Here is a 22,869-nt window from a genome sequence, read left to right as displayed (position 1 = left end):
CGGGCGCGCTCGAGCAAGGTTTGATGACGAGCCGTCACTCATCCCTGACGAAGCCCACGTGTCCTTTCGCAATACAAAAAGGCGGCGTCGCCGCCGCCCATTGGCTCGCGCCTCGATTCGAAATCTTTCACGTGATTGCCGCTCGCTCGCTCGCTTGGCTGGTTTCGCGCCGACCGCTGACACTTGATTGGCCGTTACTCACGTCTTATGGCCCGATACGACTTATTCAGGAATAAAAACGAAATCTAACCAATTTATTAACAGAGCGCCTTATATTACCATGCGCCTCGTGGTCTGTAAAAGACGATAGGTAAATTTTCTACTAGGGTGAAAATGTTGGTTTTCAGGGAGTTCTTAAGCTCAGGTATTCAAATTATTAACAAAACATATTTTGAGGCAGATTAGAAGTTATGGAAAAAACATCATTTTTCTCGATCTATTGTACCCCTTGAAAAGTCGGAATGTACCACTGGGGGTAATTGCATCCCAATTTGGGTTAAATAATCAGACTGATCCATCGATAGCGAGACAATTGAAACAACCTATTATAACATGTAAATATCGAGACTTTATTATGTAGTGTTTGATGCCAATTTTTAAAAAATATTCAAAGTGAATTGCATGAAAGTTAATATAGTTCTAAAAAACGAGCCCGACACGTTATCCTACTCCACCATTAACGTACTATTTCTTTCAAATTATACATTACAATTTCTCAAAATTCGACACTTCAATTTTACTCCTTGTGAAACATTTTTAAAAAGTGGAGTTCATTGGCATAATGACCTTTAGAACATCCTCGGAAATTTTTCATTTCGTAAAGATTTTTGTTGAGTTACTCGTTGAAGATTTGCTGTTAAACGTTTGTTTTCATTATTGCTTTTTTATTTATTTTCGTTATGTTAAAGTACACTTTTGAGTGTGTAAGTAATAGAGTGACTTCAATTGAGAAATTATTGCTCAATCTTGTAAAATAGTTTGCAATTATTCTTTTGAATTGGCAATAGAATGAAATTATCAACTTGTGAAGTATGCTTTGTATTCGAATCAGTGACACATTGCATGAATTATATATATTTAAAATCTCACAAGTAAAATAAAGGTACGAACAAAATATACACAAACTTTATTCACATAAAATTTCTGACATACGATACTGAAATTAATACGATATGAACGCAAGGCATATTTTTCCTTTTTTTCAAATATCAACTTATGGAATAGATCATAAACCATTATGTGATTTACATTTCATATTAGGCCGGGTTGAATCAGGTATTCAATTTATAAGCGATGTATATAGTAGTACTAAAATATTTATTACAATATCAATTTTGAGCTTTCTCAAACCTTTTCCTACACATTGTAATATTGTCATGTCATATTCAATAGATGTGAATTTGAGGCTTATCCATTGCCGCATGCTTCGAGTTCGTATGTATAAACTAGAAGCAAACCAGCATAGTCTATAAGTACATATCAGTCGGCTGCCAAAAAAAAATGCTATGCAAAAAATCCACGGTAACAGTTACATGATTGGCTTTAGGAAAAACTGCGAATTACTGATTTCATCAATCGAATTTGTTTGAATTTTATAGACTTTATGTAAAATGAACTAAAATGCAAAAATATGTAGATGATTCGAGCCTGAAAATCAGCCATTGAAAATTTATAAGACTGCATTTTGTTTGTATAAGTATAGACTTGTATAGGAATATATAGAAAACTACCAATAAACATGATTGTTTTCATTAGTAATAAATATCAATTAATAGTTGCAAAAAGTAGTGCCTCCTTCCCGGATACTTTTGAATATTCATTCATCAGCAATGTTCTAGTATGTTCCGTCATCCTGTCCAACGGCGTTCATTTCCTAAAGTAACATAAACCTTGAATTACAATGTTATTCAATCGCGACATACTGATATTACAACAAAGTTGTTTGCCTTCTGAAGTTAATTGCTTTTGTTGACTATACTGTGTTAGAAGAATTGGTCACTTACTGCTCTTACTGCTTGTCATAGTTGGAAGCACGAAACCGGACTGCTTTTAAGTCATTAAAGTCATACGTTACAACGCTAATGTTCTGAGTTCATAAGAGTATATAGAAAGAATACATATAATTGATTCAAAATACGACTTGCGTAGTGGATTTCGGTAAATAGTCTACGTACCTCGGCGAGGCGTCTGAAAATAGAAGGATTCTGATACATTGCTCTAACATCTGGTATGACGCTTCTGAATGCAAATGGATTCTTGAATCTTTCCTTCAAGATCAGAGGCATCTAAGAATGCAAAAATATTCAATCTTTAATGTAATTTGAATATGCGTGATTTAAAACATAAATATGTGTATTCCCGGTGGGGCAACTCCCAATAGCCTTTGAAATCAACTCAATAAACGCATTATTTATTTATAGATTTACCAATTTAAAACTGAGCAGCAGTTAGAAGATATGCGTTCAATGACCGAAAAAACGTGTCAAATTAAGGCTGCCGGGTTTTTTTCAGAACTTGTATTACTGGACTTCTGCGTCACTCGGGTCACATCAATGCTAAAAATATTTTCCTAAAAATCGAATTATATATATATATATATATAAAGTAAGTAATTATTCGACGCAAAACAACCATAATATTTACATTAACGCATTAAAGTCACATCAATTAAATAAAAATGAATCAAAAATTGATGCGATTCTTTCATATTCGATTGTAGGGAGAAAAATGAACCCATATTATGTAATTTTGGAATACCGATTTTGTAACAGTTCGCCGCTCGCGAGTTCCACGTTCGTCCTTATACAGAGCAAAAATTTTATGTATGAATGTTCAGCCACCTTCCTCTAGAATAACGTTAATACTCGTAATTGTACTTCAAAGAGGGCACGCCGAGGAAGATAAAAGATGAATCGATTTTCATACGCTTCGACTCACTGTCTATATTTGTTGCCGGAAATTTAAGCCTTTTGTGATTAGGTCGGAACTATTGTAAATATATGTTTATGTGACGAGGACAGCTGTGTGGACATAGCCTATCGATTTTAATCTCGTGTGGTTCATTCCTACTTTCAATACAACAAGATAGAATTCGCAGGGTTATATCTAGAAATGAAGTCTGATACTATCCGCCATTTGTGTGACACTATTACTATAACGGTGATCATCCAACTGTTCAATATACATTCAGTTCAAATTGCTATTGAATGTTCAGTAAAAATTTTATTTCGAATTTCCAATATAAAAATTACAAAGTATCTTGGATTTCGAATCACATTATAAAATATGAAAGTCCGGTTTTGATGTACAATAAAACCTCCACAATATTTTATTTCCAATAGTGAAACCATGTCCTTCGTTGTCTTTGGAGCTTTTTAAGTTTAAGTGAGTGAATGTTCCCGGGGTAATTACAAATGTGACCTGATCTAAATCTTTATGTTCTCGATGGTGAGGATTAGCTTTGTACGCAGATATGACTTATAAATATTTAATCAAAAATTTGTCAAGTCAATGAGATACGGACCATATCACATTTTAACGCTTGAGTTCAACTTGACACCTTTTAGTTCACTTGATAAAAATTGATTTCCTCCCCTGCTTTGGGGTCAATGCTCAGAATCAGTTTATTTTAATTATTAAAGCGTTGTTTTGATGGAAAAAAAATCCACTTGTTAATCTCTCTGCTAGTTAGTGAATTTGATAATTCAGTATATCAGAATTTAGCCAATCAGAAGTGTTTAATGAAAATTGAGTCATACAAATAATTTTCATCACAAAATATATAGATGGTTTAAATAAAAATACCACAAATTGTAAATATTCGAGCATTTCATTTTGTAACCATATTGGTTGTAGATCAAATATTATGGAATGGCAACAAACACTCCAATTATACGACTCTTCGAAACAAGCCACGTCTAAGAGGAGACTTGAAAAATAATAATTCCAAGCAATATCAATTTCATAGTCAATTACTGCAAGAAAAAGTGATTTGAAAGTAAAAAACTTTTCCAGTAAAAACGATCAGATGTGTAGATAAGTATATCGGGGTTCAATCTCTTGATTAAATATTTTATATTTTTCCCATTTCTCACAAAATATTTCGAACTATAGCATTGCACATAGGGATAGTGATCTCTAGAATCGCGCACATAGATGTCACTAATCTACGCTAAAATTAGTAGGTTTTACCAGCCAAATGTAAATGTCGCCCGGTTATTCAAACGATTTATTTTCAGATTACTCAAGCAATTCTGCCAAAACGGCAATTAGTACCTGATATTGATTTCTCTTGAGAACGAACGGACTCTTGTAGAAATGTTTTGCCTGGTCGTTTTTTCCACGTTTCTCCTAGATTGAAAATAAATGTCAGTAACTTCTGGGATTACTCAATGTTATCTCAGTACTTCAAAATTCATTGATACCCGACATTCTTACTAGCATAAAGTTTTTATTCTCATTTGCTCTAAAAGCTCTCTATGTCAAAAAACATTTTTTTATAAAATCAGCGCAAAGCTGATTTCATATTGTGTATACTTGCAGCGCTTGAGTTTTTTTGACAATCAAAAATTATTGAGGACTTTTATCGGCCCCAATACAATTTTCTAAAAGAAATTTTCACGAGTCTTCGTTTTCGTTAGTATAAAATCAATTGGCTTGCGTTATAATTTTCAGGTGAATATAAGGAAAATTATATGTTCTTTATTTATAAATATTTAATGACGAAGAACTTTTTCCATGATATTTAAAGATATTAGAAAAATAAAAAAAACTATACATGACATGCTAAATATTTTTTTTTATATTCAAAAGACCGATTCCAGAATACGAAGTATTGAAATATTGCGTCTTATTTTACCTATAATAATCATTGCTTCCTTTAATCGGCGTTTTCGTTATTCGTTGATGGTTTTGGGGAACCAAAATGGAATTTTTACATATTACACAATCTTCAATCTTTTAAACATTCAAAATAATTTATGTCAATGTTAAAAGCAGGTATATTTTTTGTGAATATAGGAGAGCAGGGAGCTTCTTACCTCATCGTCATCTCTCTTAATGACAAACGGATTCTTGAACCCTCTTGTATTCTCATGTATTACGTCAGCATTCAGGTCTCCAAGAATTGGGATAGTATAGTCTTCCTTCATTGCTTCGTATCTTTCAGGAAAATACTGAAATATAGATAGGTATAAATTTCATTATAAATTTTGTATATTCAACACTGAAACAAAGGGTGGGGTCTGAATCTACACCAAAACCAAAATGTAATTCATGAAAAATACGTGCTAAAAATTTCGACTTAATGACCGCTAGAATAATGAAGATACATGAGCCCCTCCCCGTTAAAAGCTGTGTCGTGTCATAAATTAAAGATGTATTCCAAACTCTAATTCAGTCGTATATTATTTTTATAAATAATGTGCGGTTATATTTGTTTTGGAGTTGTCATCTTTGGGGATGCTGTGACTTGTTTTACGAATGTTTTATTTTGCTTTTTTCAATAATTCATTGGGTCGTGCTTTAAATTTATGTCGGTTCGTGACGTGTTTGTTTATGGCCTGAAATATTAATTTGCTAGGTTTATGTATCTCTATTAAAATAGTCATAGAAATGTCCTCTCGAGTACACTGATACCGTCGTTGAAAACTAATCAAGTACAACAAAGGAAATATTTTTGACAGAAGCTCAAGCTCTAGCTCAAGCTAGTTACGATTTTAATCTGCACATACGTAGATCATTTAGATTTCTATGCAAAAACATCATATAATCATATTTATGATCAAAAATACAAAAAGTCAATTAAGTCAAAGCAACTTAATATGCCAAAAGGTATGAATTTAATGAAATAATCATGATGTATTTTTACATATTTGATTTAGCGTTCACTTTTATTCCCGAAGCATTGGAGGGTGCTGGAAGATTATTTTTCATATGTATGCATAATATATACAAAAAATATTGAAATTCCCATTTTGAATAGGACTAAAATGGAATTAATATGCCCTGTGTCATCCGCATATTGACAATTTCAAATTATGAAAAATTGATCTACTCTTGTCAAATTCTACCTAAGAAGCTTTAATTTAATTTAGTTTTGACTTTAATTTGACTGATATTAATATTGCGAGAAATGTTGACATTTTACTTTAATAAATATATTTAATTTCTTATCGTAGTATCAAAGTAAACAATATTACTTCATTTGGTAAAAACACATTTTGACAACGTATATTACTAAATTGTGAAGTGAAACATAATCTACGATACGATATTGTTGGATTGTAATTTGCATTTTATTTCAATGAAAGGCTTCTATATTCATTATATATGTTTCATTACAATCATTGTCGAACAATACAGGTGCAAGTAGAAACGTTTTATTAATATGTTGAATTTTAAATGTCTTCTCACCATTCTCTCTAGTTCTTCCAGTGAATCTTCGTATAATGTTGGATCCACCCCTGAAACGAGCAAAAACAAATATATTTTGAGTATATATGATGTGTGCATAAAATCACACAGAATTTTAATTCGCGCTAATAGTCAAAGGGCGCAATTCATCGCGGGTTTAAAATATAAATATATACATTATAGAATGAGTTCGTGATATATGAGTTAGATATATAGCTCACGGTAAAGTAGATAATAATACTGGACTTTACATAATACTGTGTAAATATTCAAAAATCCGCACGCAGGATTACAATCAATCTGTATCAATATATAAATGAATTTCTGCTTCTTATAAATCGTAAATATATTTAATTATGAATATACAAAATATCATGAAAAATACAAGATACTTGAAAATATTTTATAATATTTCGAATCTTACCCATGATAGCACTTTGACATATAGCTGCAAATGCAATTACGAATACTACTTGATAAACGACAAATTTTGCATTGGCCATGTTCCGCCTTTTTAAATATGGAGTCATTTTCTCGGATTTTTTTATAGTCGAACACTATTAAATAATATGACACTTTCTATTCTATCTACAAAAAAAAATTAAAAACGTTTATTAGGTCGGTAGGGACGTCATATAATAGATATTTATAAATAAATATCCAGTATTTCAGTATATCGTCGACTCATCACATTTCTATATTAAAGTGGCTGCTTATCAGGCCTGGGAAATATTAAGGAAGATTTAATCAAGTCGAAACTAGTATGAATTAGCTGATGGAAAAAATTCCGTTATTGATGAACCTACAAATGATCAAAACGTAAGTATCTGATTATTTTCCCTTATTAAAACTCATGTAGATAGTGCTGAACTAGTGCGGAGACTATTTCTCACTTTTAAATATTTTAAATACAATTTTATTGAAGAAAAGTTTAAAATAAAGCATTAATATTCGAAATTTATTATAACTATATCATTCGAAAGATCGTTTTTAAATATCCTCCAATTAATGTGTCGTCTTTCGTCTCATTGTACTGGGCAGTGTACTACGCCACGCTACAAAAAATTGTTTCGCAGAAACGCTGCATTTTCGTTTTATATAAATAAGGCACCTCGGAATGAAAGTTAAAACTTTCTCGCTAATACATGTCTGATAATAATAAAAAAGCTGTCTATATGATCTATTTTAACTAAACGACTAAGCTAACAAAATTTTTGCTACGTGCATGCCGAAAATGTTCTTCGTCGTCACAAGCCACAAAGGCTATAATTGACAATTGATCGGTATTCCAAATATATGTTCAATTTTTCTAAACAAAAACCCTAGCTAAGCAAACTTAATTTCTAAATGTTGATTGGTTTTCATAACAACATCATTAAAATTTGATGCGAGAAAAATTCCCGCCGACTTGTCGGTGTTTTAATTGTTCTGACATGTTGGCAGGGTTTTCAGTAGCGGGAATCCTGTCTTTTGTTTGACATGTATTATTTATTGAAGACATTTTATGAAGGGTTACAACTTTTCTTTTAAAACAACACGTAAATTTAGGATAGAATTTGAACGGGTGGATGATAAAAATGCAGGTCTTTGGCCAACTATCATACCAATGCATTGCAAATGCCAGTAAATGTTGACTGTTTTTTATACCGTGAAAACAAAAATATACTTTGTTTTTATTATACCTTTTTATTGTTATTAAGTTAAAAGCTCCGACATGTTCATCGCGTATTTGTCTCACAAGTTGTTGTTTTTTTAAAATAAATTTAATAATGAAACTCTAATAAGAAAACAACAGCTGCCCTGGTCAAACATTGTCAATAGCAAAACAAAAATAGTATTTGAAGTGTATGTTTGTGAGGATTGTGAGCAAAAGCACACTAAAATGACTTTTGCTCAATTTCAACGCGTTCGAAGCAAGTAAATCCGAGTTGTCTCACAGTAAATATATAAGTACGAATGAAATGTTTAAAATTATTTCTATAATATTATGGAAGTTATTTAAGAAGAGAAAAACAGTTGAACAGTTGAATTCGCCTCATTTTCTTGAGGAAATCTATTGCGAATAGTGACGAAGGGTGTATGCAAACTGATTTCGGAAAAGGAATTCGAATAAATTGATACAAACCATTTCACGAGAATAGTTCATAGATTTTTTTTTTCTAAAACGTCCGCACCGATGGATGAATATTAAGCAAACAACATGGTACATTTTTTACAACATCTCAACTACTAACCTACAATACGTCTGCCTTTACTCGTTCTCGTAATAAACATGCTGTATAACTGTTGCTGACATCTATAGTACCTACTGTTCTAACTATCTATTCTAGTTTGTATTTGCAATATAGGTTTGTAAATCTCGAGCGATACCAGTAATACAATTCGGAAAATGTAATTGGCTATATGTATTTATATATCTACATCTAGTCACTCCAGGGAATTTTAAAGATCTATACGGTAAAGCATACTCATATTATTTTTCTAGGGCGTTTTTCTTCTTCGGGTTTTGATTGAAAAGTTGCCGTGTTATTGACTTGAATCGATTTTTGCATATGAAAATGACATAATATTTAATATTAGGCACACTTATACAGCACTCCAGTGATATTAATTATTATTTGGCTAATTACTCCCAGAGATTACAATAAGTAATTCGCACTCTGATTACGTCCAAGTATTGAATTTCTTATTGAATGTCTGCGCTCGCTAATGATGTATGAGGTGTGACAATGCCGATGTAATTAGAAGTAGTATGGAAGCTGTTCATACATTATGCGTCCCACTATATTAAAAGTTTCAATTTCCTATTAAATATTATTATACTGAGATATTTTCAAAGGGTTGGAATTTCATACAATGGAAAAATTTAATTAATTATTCTGTGCCCGTCACTATTCCATAAAACGTATGGGGCTTTTGAAATACGTACTAAAATCGGTCCACAACAAGACGTTTAAATTTATTATCACGCTATTTTCCAACTGTATTTATTTGAATATTATCAAGTTATTATATTCGACCGAACAAAAACTATTCGCCTCATTTAATCACGCTTAACTTCTAAAACGAATTATGATATATATCGAACAAGTTCAGTCAATATTACTTTGATTGATTTGAAAATTTCATTTTGTCTTTTTTCGTGAAACGAAGGTAAACGAATAGATGCATGGTGTTTGTGGTTTTGTGAGAAGTATACACAATGTAAATAAATGGGTTGGACATTATAAAATAAAACGAGATTCAAATCCTATATATAGGCTTTAATGAACTGCTCGACGCCTGATCAGTCTGAGATAGTTATTGCGCCAACTTATATCGAAAAACTCTCCTTCCACCTGAAATACAACGTTTTGTTGTAATGGGCTCTGCCTTATATATCTTCGTCGAAATGATCGATCGATCTTTGACATATAGCGTTGTTATGACCCTGGCCGCACGCTATTTATCAGAAATGACTGCAGTACAATGGGGTCGATACCTAATGACGCCAATGGATATCTGAAACTGGCGTTAGTTAGTTGGGTACAAAAAGGGTTGCTAAATATTGAAGATATCTCAGATAATAAATTTTAACAATAAGAAATATTGTTATTAATGTAATAAATCAATTATATAATTAACATATCAGTGAAAAAGAGTTTGGGTGAGGGGTAAAACGAATATGGGTGTATTTCAAAGCAACTGCTTAACTAACTAAATTTATTACAGCTATGTACCATGCATATAAATGTTTTGAAACAATAGCCAAAATTATGATACTGAAATTTGCTGTCAGACAAAAGTATGTAATGTCCATTTTTGTATTTTTGTGCACTTCTTTATCTTATGATTATTATATTATTTAATATTGGCCTGATGTAAAATGTCGACAAATTTGAACACGATACTTCTAAATGTTATCAATGCTCCATCATTTTCTTAGACTCGCATTACAGACTTTGCAGCGGTCGTTTGAGTTTGTCATCTGGCTTGCGACTTTTTGTTATATAAGACGTTTAACGGAAATTTCTATTGTTAACATGAAATTTCTGGCGCATTAATCATTTGTGCAAATTGTGAATCATGGCGCTAAGCAATTATATCTAATGAAAGGAAATCAATTTTTTCTGGAATTCAACATTGTCGTTATAGTTACCCAATATTACTGGTGTTATATTCTCCTCACTCGGAAATTACCGCGATGGCAATGCAACAATTTGTAACCTTATTTTTTTTTCAATTGATGCCCCGAAAATGGGAAATGTCGGGGTCAAATTACACCCTCTTTTTTGAAATTTTTGGAAGAGTGAAAAAATCGCTAACGCGTGCTATTTTGTTGTAATCGCTGATTGTTTTCGAATGTGTGGCTTGATGGTTTAATTAGACTGTGAACATATATATATTGGATACGCAAATTCTCCCTCTCTAACAAGTATCTGTCAGACACAGACATCTGTGAGCGTCGTGGGTCACGAGGACATCGATAATTAGTTTTTTTCGTCATGCGTCCAGTTATTATTATTACGCAAACATTGGCGACGGCAACGAGATGTTGATGCTAATTAACGTCTCAATTTCTAATTATGTATCTATCGATATTTTTTATTAAACGCTCGCTGAACTGCTGGAGTTTATTTTAAACAATGACAAAAAAATTTAGCAAAGATTATTTATATTGCTTAAATTCTGAATCATATTAGATAATTAAAACAAAATCATAAAAATGTATGTACGGTATTTCGGTGGAGTGATACGTTTCAAGTTTAAAGTTTCGTAAACATGATTATATTTTCAATTATTTATCACTAGTGCTTTAGATTATATATACGTAAAGGCGAGGAGATAAAATTTATTTTTATAATATATCTACAACTGGGAATATTATTCCAACGATCGTAAATACGCCGTGATGCCAAGTATAAAACATGCTTAGTAGCTATGAAATAAGAAAGTAGAGATCCAAGCAACACGAATGATTGCAGTAAATCTGAGAAAATGGATAAGATCTATGGAAATATATGAAATTGGGTTGACGATTAAAGTAATCAGCACAAACGGTTCTTGCGCTACGGAAGGGACTCTCGGCAAATGAGCGTTTCATGTATGTGGTACATATTATGTGGAAGCAGAACTCAAATACATCTAAGTCACGCTACGATCTCCTAGGAGTCAACATAACGGCCTTACAATAAAAAAACTATACAAGTCATGCAGAAAGTATTCTAAAATGTCAAAACCTGCCCCTTTTTTGCAATACGACATAAAAATGCTTTTGTACATTATTAACCTCACCTGAACTCTCACTTCTCAGTTATAGATCTAATTGTAAATTGATAGTAAGGCAAAAATATCCGTACAAATATACGGGTTGAATTGACGAAACAAGACTATATCTGCAAATACAACCTCAAACAACGTTAAGAACATGATTGCTATCGCACCTGCGTTTCCCTGCTCGGGTTGGGAGGTTCGAATCCCTTGGAGGATAATTATCTGCTATTATCCGTCGTAAGACAGTTTACGGACCCAGTGGTCAAAAACGGCTTCCTCCACCACCAAGCCGATGCATTTGAAACAAATACCCGGTTAACTATTGCTCTATTCAAATGGTAACTTGACGAAAAGACGTGGATCGCCATATGATTGGGTCATCTTATTGGCATAAAGATGAAAATCTTATTTATTCTAAAAGTTCTATTTGTGTACGACAATCGGTCGACTCCATATAATTTCTAATAATCGTTTTGACTCTCCATTTAGAATTGGTGTGTTAAAATGTTGTCCACACTCTGACATCCAAACTCGATAGAAATAAATCGACTTCAGTTAAAAGTGGGTACTACTACATATAGGGGGTGCTATTTACGTAGGGTCGACTTAGTTTCCTACTTGAAAACTGCTTGAATTGCTTGAAAAGGCTCAGATATTCGGGCAACCGATCAAGGACGTTTTATGTAATGAACGTACCGCCACTGACAGTCTGGCAATAGGCTTCAAAGAACTGATTCCAGAGTCAGTTTTTACCACTTTATTTCGTTACTCGACTGTTTGTTATAATATTCAATCAGAGTACGATGTCATCAAGTCACACTTTGGACTGATATAATTTATGCCTCTTGTGTTTTCATCAACCATAAAATCAAGTTCGGTTAAATATTTGAAAACTGGAATGAAGTGTACTAGATGAGCAACTGCGAATATAAAAGTAGTAACGATGAGGACGAAATGCACAGTGGAGATGGTATGGATTAGAACTAGATGACAGAACATGAAAATAACGCTGAAGACCTTGCAGAGGCTGAGATCAGTAACACAAGTGAATGATACCAGGAAAACGTAAAATCTCAGTAATGGTTGGGCGTATTGATGAAACAATCTTTCAACATTTTTATTAATTCAGCCATAATTTGCAACAAGACAGTGTTGAATGCTGAACAATACTGATCCGTCTGTCTACATCAGTGTTTCCCAAACTTTTTTCTGCCAGCGCCCCCTTGGATGACTTTTTAACTAGTAAACGCCTCCCTGGCAAAAAAAAAGTCAAAGCAACTTTATTCTTCATTTATTATTAGTATAATGTGAAGATTGAGCCTAGTGAAATGCCACTAGTTTGATAATATCTGGCTTCATTTCAGTCAAACACAGTCTTGAGTCTCTTCGTCTGACACTGTCGAGGAAATCTCTCTTTATATGTAAAAGTGCGGTCACTGCACTAAATACACGCTCTACCAATAATGAGCTACCAAGAGCAAGAAAAAAATATTTAACCCGATCTCTCAGGTGAGGATATTTCAATTTGATTGTGTTTCCAAAAAGATGGAATACTGAAAGACTGGACGTGGGTTTAAAGTATAAACCCAATGATAGTGGTGCATGTTCGCTTCTGAAAGTTCGGGGTTATCTAGAAAATGGAAACCAAAAAGTTCTTAACTATCTTCAAAAAAATTATTTATTTGCGCTTGAACTTCTGTTTGCGTATGATTTTCAAAGAAGTTTCGCAAAATTTTCAACCACTTAGTTTTCTACTGAAGCGCAGGGCATGGAAATGAAAGAATTCAAACGGTGAATACAGAACATTACGTAGTTGTGCCAAGAAAAATCTGTACATCACTTGAGGGATTGATAGAGGTGACCAGCAGTGGTTCCAGCATAACGAGGCGACGCCCCATACATAAAATCATACGCTTGCTTTCCTGAGAGAAAAGACAGCAATGACATATAGTAGGCACCCCAATTATCGAATTGAAACTTTTTGATATGTAGGGTGTTCGAGGGACCTTCGTATCAGGACAATCCTCAAACGAGTAGTGAACTCAAGGCTGCAATCGCAGAAATAAAATAAAATAAATGCCCAAAGAAGAGTGATTGACAATGTTGCAAAAAGAATGAAATTTTTTCTTCAATACCGATGAGGGCATTTGGAACATATATATTCTAGGAACAACATATTTTTGTCCAAAACGTCCTAGATTTTCCGACAATTTTGGGTACAAACATACACAAACATTAGTTCAAGTGTAGACAAAAATGAATATTTACTTTATTTTTGTAGAAGTAATCGAGAATTTGATGGCTAAGTTTTTTGGAGACCACAATGTATAATACAGTTTTTGATATAAATCAGTTTAAATATGCTGCTTCAGTCACTGTATTCGATATTTTGAACTTACGCAACACAAATGATACACCGACACCAAACAATTTCAGTCACAACATGATTTAACAACGGGCTAGGTCTTTGCCGTTTGCCAATTTATGTATTACTTATGTAGCCTTATTATTCAATGACTCAAAAAATATAAATGAATCTGTCAAGTCGCAACATGGAGATGGTCCTATTTGGCGTGCGTCAGTTCAATCAGATGCCCAGCTCTCACGTGTTGCTCTTAACAAAACCAAAATTATAATATGAAGGATGTTGTACTTACACTGCCGCTTCGAAACACTAAAGAACACGATAGTAAAATGAAGCTGTTATTTAAAACAGTACAACAAAACTTGCAGTGGATGGTGAAGGAAGCGTATGCCGTATGCGCTAGACTAGTATTATTATGAAACAAAACGGTTCTGAAAAAAGTCATAATATCTGGTCTACGTTAAGCCAGAAATTTCCAACACCGAAATCACAAGCAAACTAGTTTGAACCAAAACATAGGAGTAAATTACATAAACTATCACACTTCTTTTGAGTTCCCGTATTGATGTCAGCGCCCCCCAATTGCCCAGTTTAACATAACAGAGGACTGATTACACAATCAGAAAAGTAGGCAAAACCCACATAAAGTGTGCAATCCAGGCGATTTGAGACAAAAGCTATAGCCGAGAATGCGTTATTTTACCTGAATATTTATTACAGCAACATGTCAGCAAAAAGATCGATTACATTTCATTTTCGATTTGCTAAGTACTGTCATTTCTAATAGTGCAACGATATTTTTTGAAGTTATTGGTAGTGGGTATATTTGCAGCTTTTGCCGAATGCAACGCCCAGTAGAAATAGCATAATATTCAAAACAAGAGTACGATACTCAAATATAGGGACACAAAATAGTACGGTATGCAATCTGTCAAAGGAGTCTACCGGTATCGTTGTTTTCACGACTTCGTTTGACAATCACAAAGCAACGAACGCGGAGCCGCCACAATTTTTGATTGTGATGACGTCATCAAACACAAAAAAAACGTCTAAAGCAATTTTTGAAATGAATGAAAGTAATAGCTTTCTAGCGAAAAATACAGTCTTGAACCACTGGAAATTTCGAAGCAATTGGTCCATTAGTTGGTGAACTATGTTATTCTCAACAAAAACAAAATACAAACAAAATCAACAACAACATATTAAACTAAACATTTTGTGTTCAATAAGACTTCAATATAACCAAAATTCGAGGCTCGCAAACATAGTCCACACTATGTTGTTTTTTTTCCTTCTGATAACCCAACTATAGAAAAAAATTTTGTACTACAAAAATTTGTTGCATCGCGTTGGCAAACATGTTTTTGTTTGATCAGAATAATCCGACTTCATTTTCTAAATCTGAGGGTATATGTAATAAGGACTCCGAATATGACTCCAAATAACACAAAAGAAAGCTTATGGTCAATTTGGGCTCTAAACGTCATGTCCACAGCGCTATAAATCGTGTTGAATCGATGAGGGATTTTTCTCATTCAAGCGGCCACTGCAGAAACCAACTGAAAATTTGCTAAAAAATCTGGTTCATAACTGGTACGTATGCGCACCAAGATGGCGGACACCGGAACGTAGTATTTGTACCAGGTTAGAGTTAGGCCGTAATTTATTACAAGTTTCCATATTTTAGTTATATTATGAGTTCGGGGACTAGCCAAGTGACTCCCGTAGTATTTTTACCTAAGATTATGATCTAACCCTAACCTGGTACACATACTACGTTCGGGTGTCCGCCATCTTGGTACGCATACTTCAGGAGCGTACTACCGATAACTAACTGTTGTTGATAATTGTCAACCACGGAAACTTATATTGGATATAATTTTATTTCGAATATGGAATATTATGCTGTCTATACCGGGATAGCCTTTTTTTTTTAAACAAAAATCGTAGTTGAATTATGTAATGTTATTTTATAAATCCATCCATTGTCAAGTGTAACGACTCGCCCGTAACGACTTTCACCCCACTTGGATTTGTTTTGTTCATAATATAGTGCTCGTTTTTAATTATTTACTGGCCACCTTTAGATCATTTTTTTATATATCATCTATTTTTTGCTTTTCACTACTTTGCTTTTCATACTATTCAACGCTTATACAATGCATTCTACACAGAACCAAAATAAAAAATATATTGACATAACAGTTCAAAACAGTTTCCAGTTTTAACTTGTCGCAATCAATCTTCAAACAATGCAAATATTCCGGGTAGATTTTGTTGCTCTTAGTCTTGATCTTTGAGGTATCGGTTCGGGGTGAACATGTGGTGACTGGTATGCGATCTGCAAAAAGGAATTTGTTGAGTCATTTGAGACAAATTTAAAATGCCATATCTATTTGTGTGCTGCAAAAATATGTTTCTCGTATCTATTCAATAATATGAAACCAGCATATCCTGTGTAGCGGTTAAAATAACTGCAACAACTACTTCTAGTATGAAAAATTCAGTAATTTCGTTAAAATTATACAAAATAAAGTATTAAATCGATTAATAATGTTAGATAAAATGATTACAGTATTCCTGTACTGTTTTCTTTTATACTGAATTAAATATTATAAATAGCACCCTTGTGTTTATTGCCTTCAAATGTCAAAGTAGCAACTAATTTTTTAATAATATTTTATTACTAAATACCTTCAATCTCTGATTGACAGCTGGGGTTGCCTTTCTTATCCTTTCCGCATTTATTGTTCTTTTGTTCATCATACTATATGCAAACATCTTGGTCCCATCCTCAGATCTCTTTATGACGTCATCGGGTGGATTAAGTAGGGGTTCGACGTGGAGAACGGAAGGAACAACTCGCCTTTTTCGTCTTTCGATCTGCGAAAATGGTCTTTCTATTTCAGTTCTTATTTGAAAAATGCTATTCATATTGTCATTTCAGACAATTAATTGAATTTTCGGTTGCCTACAAAATGTACATACAGATTACTGGACATATATATGAAAAAACTTCTTTTTTGATCCATGACGCCTAAAATGCGATCCCAGCATAGTTAAAAGCTGTTCAAGTACCTTTTGTCGGCGCTTCATACTTCTGTGCATATGTCTTCCTTCGTTATAAGTTGAATACCTAAAATCATCGCTTGTCTCTTTTAGTGAATAATCTGTTTCATCGTCTGAAAGCCAATATACACTTGATCTTCTTTCTTCAGTAAAATCTGAGATTCCACTAGATCTAAATATTTAATTGTTGAATATACATGAAATTCAATCTTCGAGAATAATAATTCAATAACACAGAATATCATTTGGATATATGATATAAGTTTCATTTAATGCTATTTCGTTTAATGCTAGGAAATATTAGCGTTCACGTGAAATCCTACAGTGATTTTGAAGGAAACGTTTGCTTGCTCTTTCAAAACAATAGATCATATTTTATTAGACTTATAAAAATAAAATGAACTTGATGGATACCTTCTGGTAACTTTGCTATATAAAGCAATAGCGCTTTGGCGGTTTATTATTCTGCAAAACAGGCACCAATATTTGCGAAACGGGCACCAATATTTGCAACATATAAAAATTCTGATAAGAGCCCACCAGCTTGCTCGTATGTCCACTGTAGACATTTTTATCGTTGGACAGATCGTTTTCATATTCCAAAATATATTAAAGCGAGAATAGAAAACTTCAATTACCCAGCAGTCCAAGCGTCTCGTTTGCTGGGCGTCCAGGGAGTAATAGGTAGCTGATATCGTTGTGAATTTCTCTGTCTCATTCGCTCTCTCGAACCAGGAGTCCATGATTCGTATGTTACAAAACTACATTCGCGAGATGTCAGCCTTGAGTCAAATGTTTTGGCGGAAAATCTTGCGTATCGTCTTTGGTCATCCGCCACCTCACCACAACTATCGGACTCCTCGGTAACCGTTGTTAGCGAATGTCTGTAAATTAAAATACCGATACATTAATATTTAAATTACGTTATCTGTACTTTTTTGTCTTTCACAAATGCAAATGCTTGGCAAAAATTAGTACTGTCTAAGATTTCACATACTAAGGCAATCAAATAACAGTCCGTGCTTAGCTGTGTGTTATATTATTTATTTTTAATATAACAATCTTATGATTAATATTATGACTTTATTATAATTTCGTCAAACAGGAGATTGAATTGGCGATAGAAGATAGACAAGGTGTTTTTACCGGTGATGCAAACGATCAAAGGGATCATCTTCATCATCCTCGTCCATTTCATATTTCCGCATGACATCATCATTCCTGGTAGGCAGATGGAAAGACGGAGATGATGGAACAAATAATTCTGGCGGGGTGACGACATAGTGCTTGAAAACGCCTTCTCGAAACCCTTTTCTCTTTTTTAATGTTGCCCTGTAATAAATGAAATTTTTTCGTAACTAAATTGCATCAATTTCAAGCTCCAGATAAACAAACCTCCAGGCTAGGGCTTTGTTCGGGTTATTTTACTTTCACGACTAGGATTGCATTCAGTGTCTAAGAATTGATTTCACTTAAGTGTATACTACTCTCAATTAATGAATACACCAATATTTCAAGGACGGTGAATCGCTCATCTTAATATTTTAGGAATATAATGTATGTTCGTAGAATTAGTCATGATAATATTGTGTCTTAGGTAAAACTGCTATTAAAATTCGATGCCTTTACATACACAAGCGACATAAGCTAAGCACATTTTATTTTTTAACATTTTTTCAAAGCAAACAGCGTACGAATAGTAGAGTACCCAGTACTTCCATCGGTACTTCTCATGTGCGTGAATGATGGACTAGAACTACAATTGGATGAATCAGTCGCAGAATATTCTGTTGATCTGGTTATTGCTCGAACTGGAGTTTTTATGCGGAGTATCTTCAATCTCCACCTTCGATTTATCTTTATTAATATAAATTAACGATACGTATTGTGTTTTCGATTTTTTTTTATTTATCTAACATTTCTATGGGATAGAAAAGTTATTTGTTAACAATGACTTTATCATCGAAGTCAGACAGACTTTCGATTGGTTTTGTTGTTTTTGAATATCGGTGAATAAAATTGATGAGGATATAGGTTTGCAAATTCATTATTTGTAAATCAAGTTGTACTTTCATATAAAATCACAATATGACATTGGCCAGTTCAAATAAAGGCAAAATGTTTACTTTTGAAAGTCGTGCTCTAGTGCTCTCGATTTCTGTTTTTATGAATAAGATATGTTTCAAGGAAAATGTCCTAATCTAAGAGAGTGAGCTATTCTAGTTGTTCATTGATCTGTCAGAGTCATATATTCTTTACTTAGGAATAAATTCATTCGAAATTGGGATTGAGAATCTGGCCAATCTATTTGAATCTTAAAAAAAGCAAATAATCTTACTAGTATTCCCAGCAAAGTGATGTAAAATAAAATCAGTAATGTTATAGGAATGATTATGTAAAGAAAAAAGGGATCCAACTCTTCAATTCCGGGAGTTGTCTCCAAAGATTCCGTTGTTGTTGCAATATTTTCTGAAAATTCAATTGTTTTAAAAATTGGCCAGATATGCAAAAACATTTTGTTTATACGTGAGTATTATGCGTTTTAGATCATATTTCGTGAGAGAATACAAATTGAATAGTTTAAACTAGATTAAACTATTATATTTCCTAAAACTCTCAAATAGGCACTAATACCAAAATGCATTAAGAATGATCGATCATTCATTGCTTAGTGTTATGACCTTCGATCAATGCGGTTCATGAATTAATCAAAACTTGAGATTCTCTTGACAGGTTGTTTATATAAGAGAACTTTAAAAAAATAATAGTTGTATTTATTTAATTTAAACTGAAATTTACAGTCACGGAAAGTGTATCCTAGATCAATTTCTATAAGCGCAACGACCATTGACAGGGAAGAGGGAAAAAATCGACTTTTAATTTGTGAATGGGGGATAACGAATAGAAATAAATGGTAACGAAAATGGCGATGCAATGAAGTCATCGAGTATGAACGAGTACAATGAAAACTATATAATATGAATTTTTGCCACGTTATGTGGGACCTTAACAGACTTGAACTGCCAATATTGCTACCTGATCCGTTGATTTTGCTCTATTTGTGAGTCAGCTAGACGCTAAGCTGCTGAAATCAACTACATGGTTAAACACGCTTATGAAGTAAAGTCTAAATTGAGGTGATGCAATTTCTCTACCTTGATCTTATTCACCATTCGGTTATTAATAAATTCGTTACTGACTGGGTTAGCATGTTTCATGTTGTCGTACGTTGAATTCCAACATTCCAGTTATTGGTATTTCCGGTGATAATTTACTTACACTTCTAGGGTGGCACAAAGTCAGGGCCAACTTCGGTGACTGCGAAAAGCCAGATATTGAAATACAATTTTTCATTAGTGCTCGCTTACCTCCTTCGACGGCAGTGGTGACATTACATTTCAAAATCATTACAATCGCCTTCGATTTTGTTACAGATCTGATGGCAATGTTGTACGTCGTATTTTGACTTTGTGACGTAACATCTAGTCGTCGAACGTCATCATTCAATTTTGTGACGTATCCATAGAAATTCAAATCCAAGGATTGAGCTACAGCCTCAAACGCAATCTCGTAGTCTAGTCCGTAGTACCTATGTGAATAATTAATTATTAAAGCATTTGACATCTTATACAATGAGAGAGTGCAATTATGATTGGAAAATTTAAATTCATATTATAAGTCACGATAATTTTTTCCTGAAAGCTAGCGCAAACATGTTGAGATCTATGCGCAGATTACAAATACAATTACAAAAATCCGACGTCAGTAGCAATTTGAATGAAAAGTGAACATATTAAATAGGAAACATTCAATTGAAAGTGAAATACTGCGTATGTGTGGACTTCCTTCATTCACAGGTTGGATTCAGCTGCATATCAACCCTCTATATTTCTAAGTAATATTTCCAATACTGTACTCATAACGTACACTAATCAAATTCAAATATTATCTTTATCCCGCCCGTGTTTAAAAAAATCAGATTTATTCCACAAATAATAAGTATTGTTGTTAAATAGCTTGGAAAACATACAACATTCTTCAACATTCTTGAACTCGACTATTTTAATTATGGTTTGTATATTGCGTATTGCAAATAGAGTTTCAGATAAATAAATAGTTTATAATAAAAAATGAACTAGTTCAACCATGTCATTGACTTTATATCAGACTTCTTGAGTATAATCAAGTGGTAAAAAAATGTACTTTACGATACAATATTCCGATCCTAATCTTAGACTGGTCGAAAGAGTTTATGGCTACTCTATTTGCTTTAGAATAATTTAATTACAATAATTTTAGTTATGACAGGAACCTACTTTGTTAGATTGTCTTCATATTCATCAAGAATAACATCGCGAAAATTTTCGCCTGAAACTTGAAGAAATTTCTCGTATTCTGTCACACTGTACCATGATATAACGTAATATTCTGCGCCGTGAACTCTGTCCCAGGTCACGGAAAATGAAGATGGAGAAGAGGAAATGCAAACTAGGCTGGATGCCATCAAACGACGACTTTGAACTGAAAGTGTTTGTAAGAAAAAGAACTGATATGACGAATAGTTTTTCTTTTCTCGGTTGTAGAGAAGTTGAACCTAGGATTTTAAAGGTAAATCCTACAATCATGCTGAATCAATACAAAACTATTAGATTATACATCTAGATGTAAGTTGTATAATTTCAATATATACAGCGAAGCCGTTATTATGGCTCTCCAAAACATGTAACTCTTCCTCATTATTTGGTGCCTGTGTAAAGAGAGTGTGGAACCTTTTTTTTTTTTGAAGTAATGAAGAATGCAGACGTCGTCAATCAATATAAAATTGTCAATTCCAAAATTTTCTCAAATACTGCAATAGGCATCACAATAATTTGATTTTTGGAACAACTTCTTCTATATAAATATTCTCACATGAACCATCGATAGGTAAAGATCGATTCGACTGGCTCGATTTTTTCTCATAATATGTAGTCCTGTTATTTGCTATATATTTTTCACTGAACTTCGCCATCTGAATACCCCAAAGTGTCTTTTGCATAATACTATGGACTGAATTGAGCAAAATTATGAAAATGGTTTTATTAACAATTTTTTACACAATGATAGCAAAACACCCAGTAATGTAATTAGGCACTCACCTATTATGAAAATTATCATGCACTTGAAATTTCCGTCTAATACAAGCCACAGTGAAAACATGTGTTCACAATCTCGCCAGTGCTTGCATTGTGATAGTTTATAAAAGATGTAGCTTATAAAAGAAGTTATTAAATAAATGACATTTAGATACAACCTGAATTGTATTAAATCAGTGTATTGAGATCATCATTTTTTTTTTATTTCGAACTCTCGCTTTCCCTCGTTATCTTTTTTCCATATTGGTATACATTTTAGTACTCAAACTGCAAACCAAATCGATTATATTTATCATTTATGTCCATTGCTGGATTCTCCTTAATTAAACGATAAAAATAACAAATTTATTGATACATTCTACTCGCATCACGAGACACTAAGACTTACACAAGGCTCGGTTAAATTTTCAATTCACTCATTCTCATTCATGTACCCAAAATCATAACAATTCAATCCCAAGCTATATACATATAGGTAGCAGTTATGACGCACGCTCAGTCCCTTTGTAATAGACCAGAAAATTGAAGGTTGTGACACGATTCAATAAAGTAAATGAAATGAAAGGTATCATTAGAAGCAAAATAGGTCCACTTTTAATAGTGTAAATAATGTCTTCGTTTTTTGATAAAAAT

General features: G+C 33.2%; 2 protein-coding genes across 2 annotated transcripts; both read right to left on the bottom strand.

Annotated features, from left to right (window-relative positions):
- Nucleotides 1-1,058: 1,058 nt before the first annotated feature.
- On the bottom strand, nt 1,059-6,998 carry LOC120340776 (uncharacterized). The gene is made up of 6 exons (XM_039409135.2): nt 6,839-6,998; nt 6,415-6,464; nt 5,040-5,174; nt 4,276-4,350; nt 2,175-2,285; nt 1,059-1,873 (listed from the first exon to the last, which is right to left on the bottom strand). The coding sequence occupies exons 1-6, from the start codon at nt 6,942-6,944 to the stop codon at nt 1,835-1,837; spliced, it is 516 nt and encodes a 171-aa protein (XP_039265069.2). The 5' UTR covers nt 6,945-6,998; the 3' UTR covers nt 1,059-1,834.
- An 8,954-nt stretch (nt 6,999-15,952) lies between these two features.
- Nucleotides 15,953-22,388, bottom strand: LOC120341468 (uncharacterized). Its single transcript, XM_039409975.2, has 10 exons — nt 22,240-22,388; nt 21,418-21,622; nt 20,470-20,690; nt 19,440-19,570; nt 18,810-18,958; nt 18,248-18,433; nt 17,740-17,985; nt 17,111-17,273; nt 16,727-16,915; nt 15,953-16,373 (listed from the first exon to the last, which is right to left on the bottom strand). The coding sequence occupies exons 1-10, from the start codon at nt 22,298-22,300 to the stop codon at nt 16,278-16,280; spliced, it is 1,647 nt and encodes a 548-aa protein (XP_039265909.2). The 5' UTR covers nt 22,301-22,388; the 3' UTR covers nt 15,953-16,277.
- Nucleotides 22,389-22,869: the final 481 nt, after the last annotated feature.

Source organism: Styela clava, chromosome 14 (genome assembly GCF_964204865.1).
Source record: "Styela clava chromosome 14, kaStyClav1.hap1.2, whole genome shotgun sequence".
NCBI lineage: Eukaryota > Metazoa > Chordata > Ascidiacea > Stolidobranchia > Styelidae > Styela > Styela clava.
Note: the sequence above shows the minus strand (reverse complement) of the source record. Positions and strands in the feature narration are given on the sequence as shown.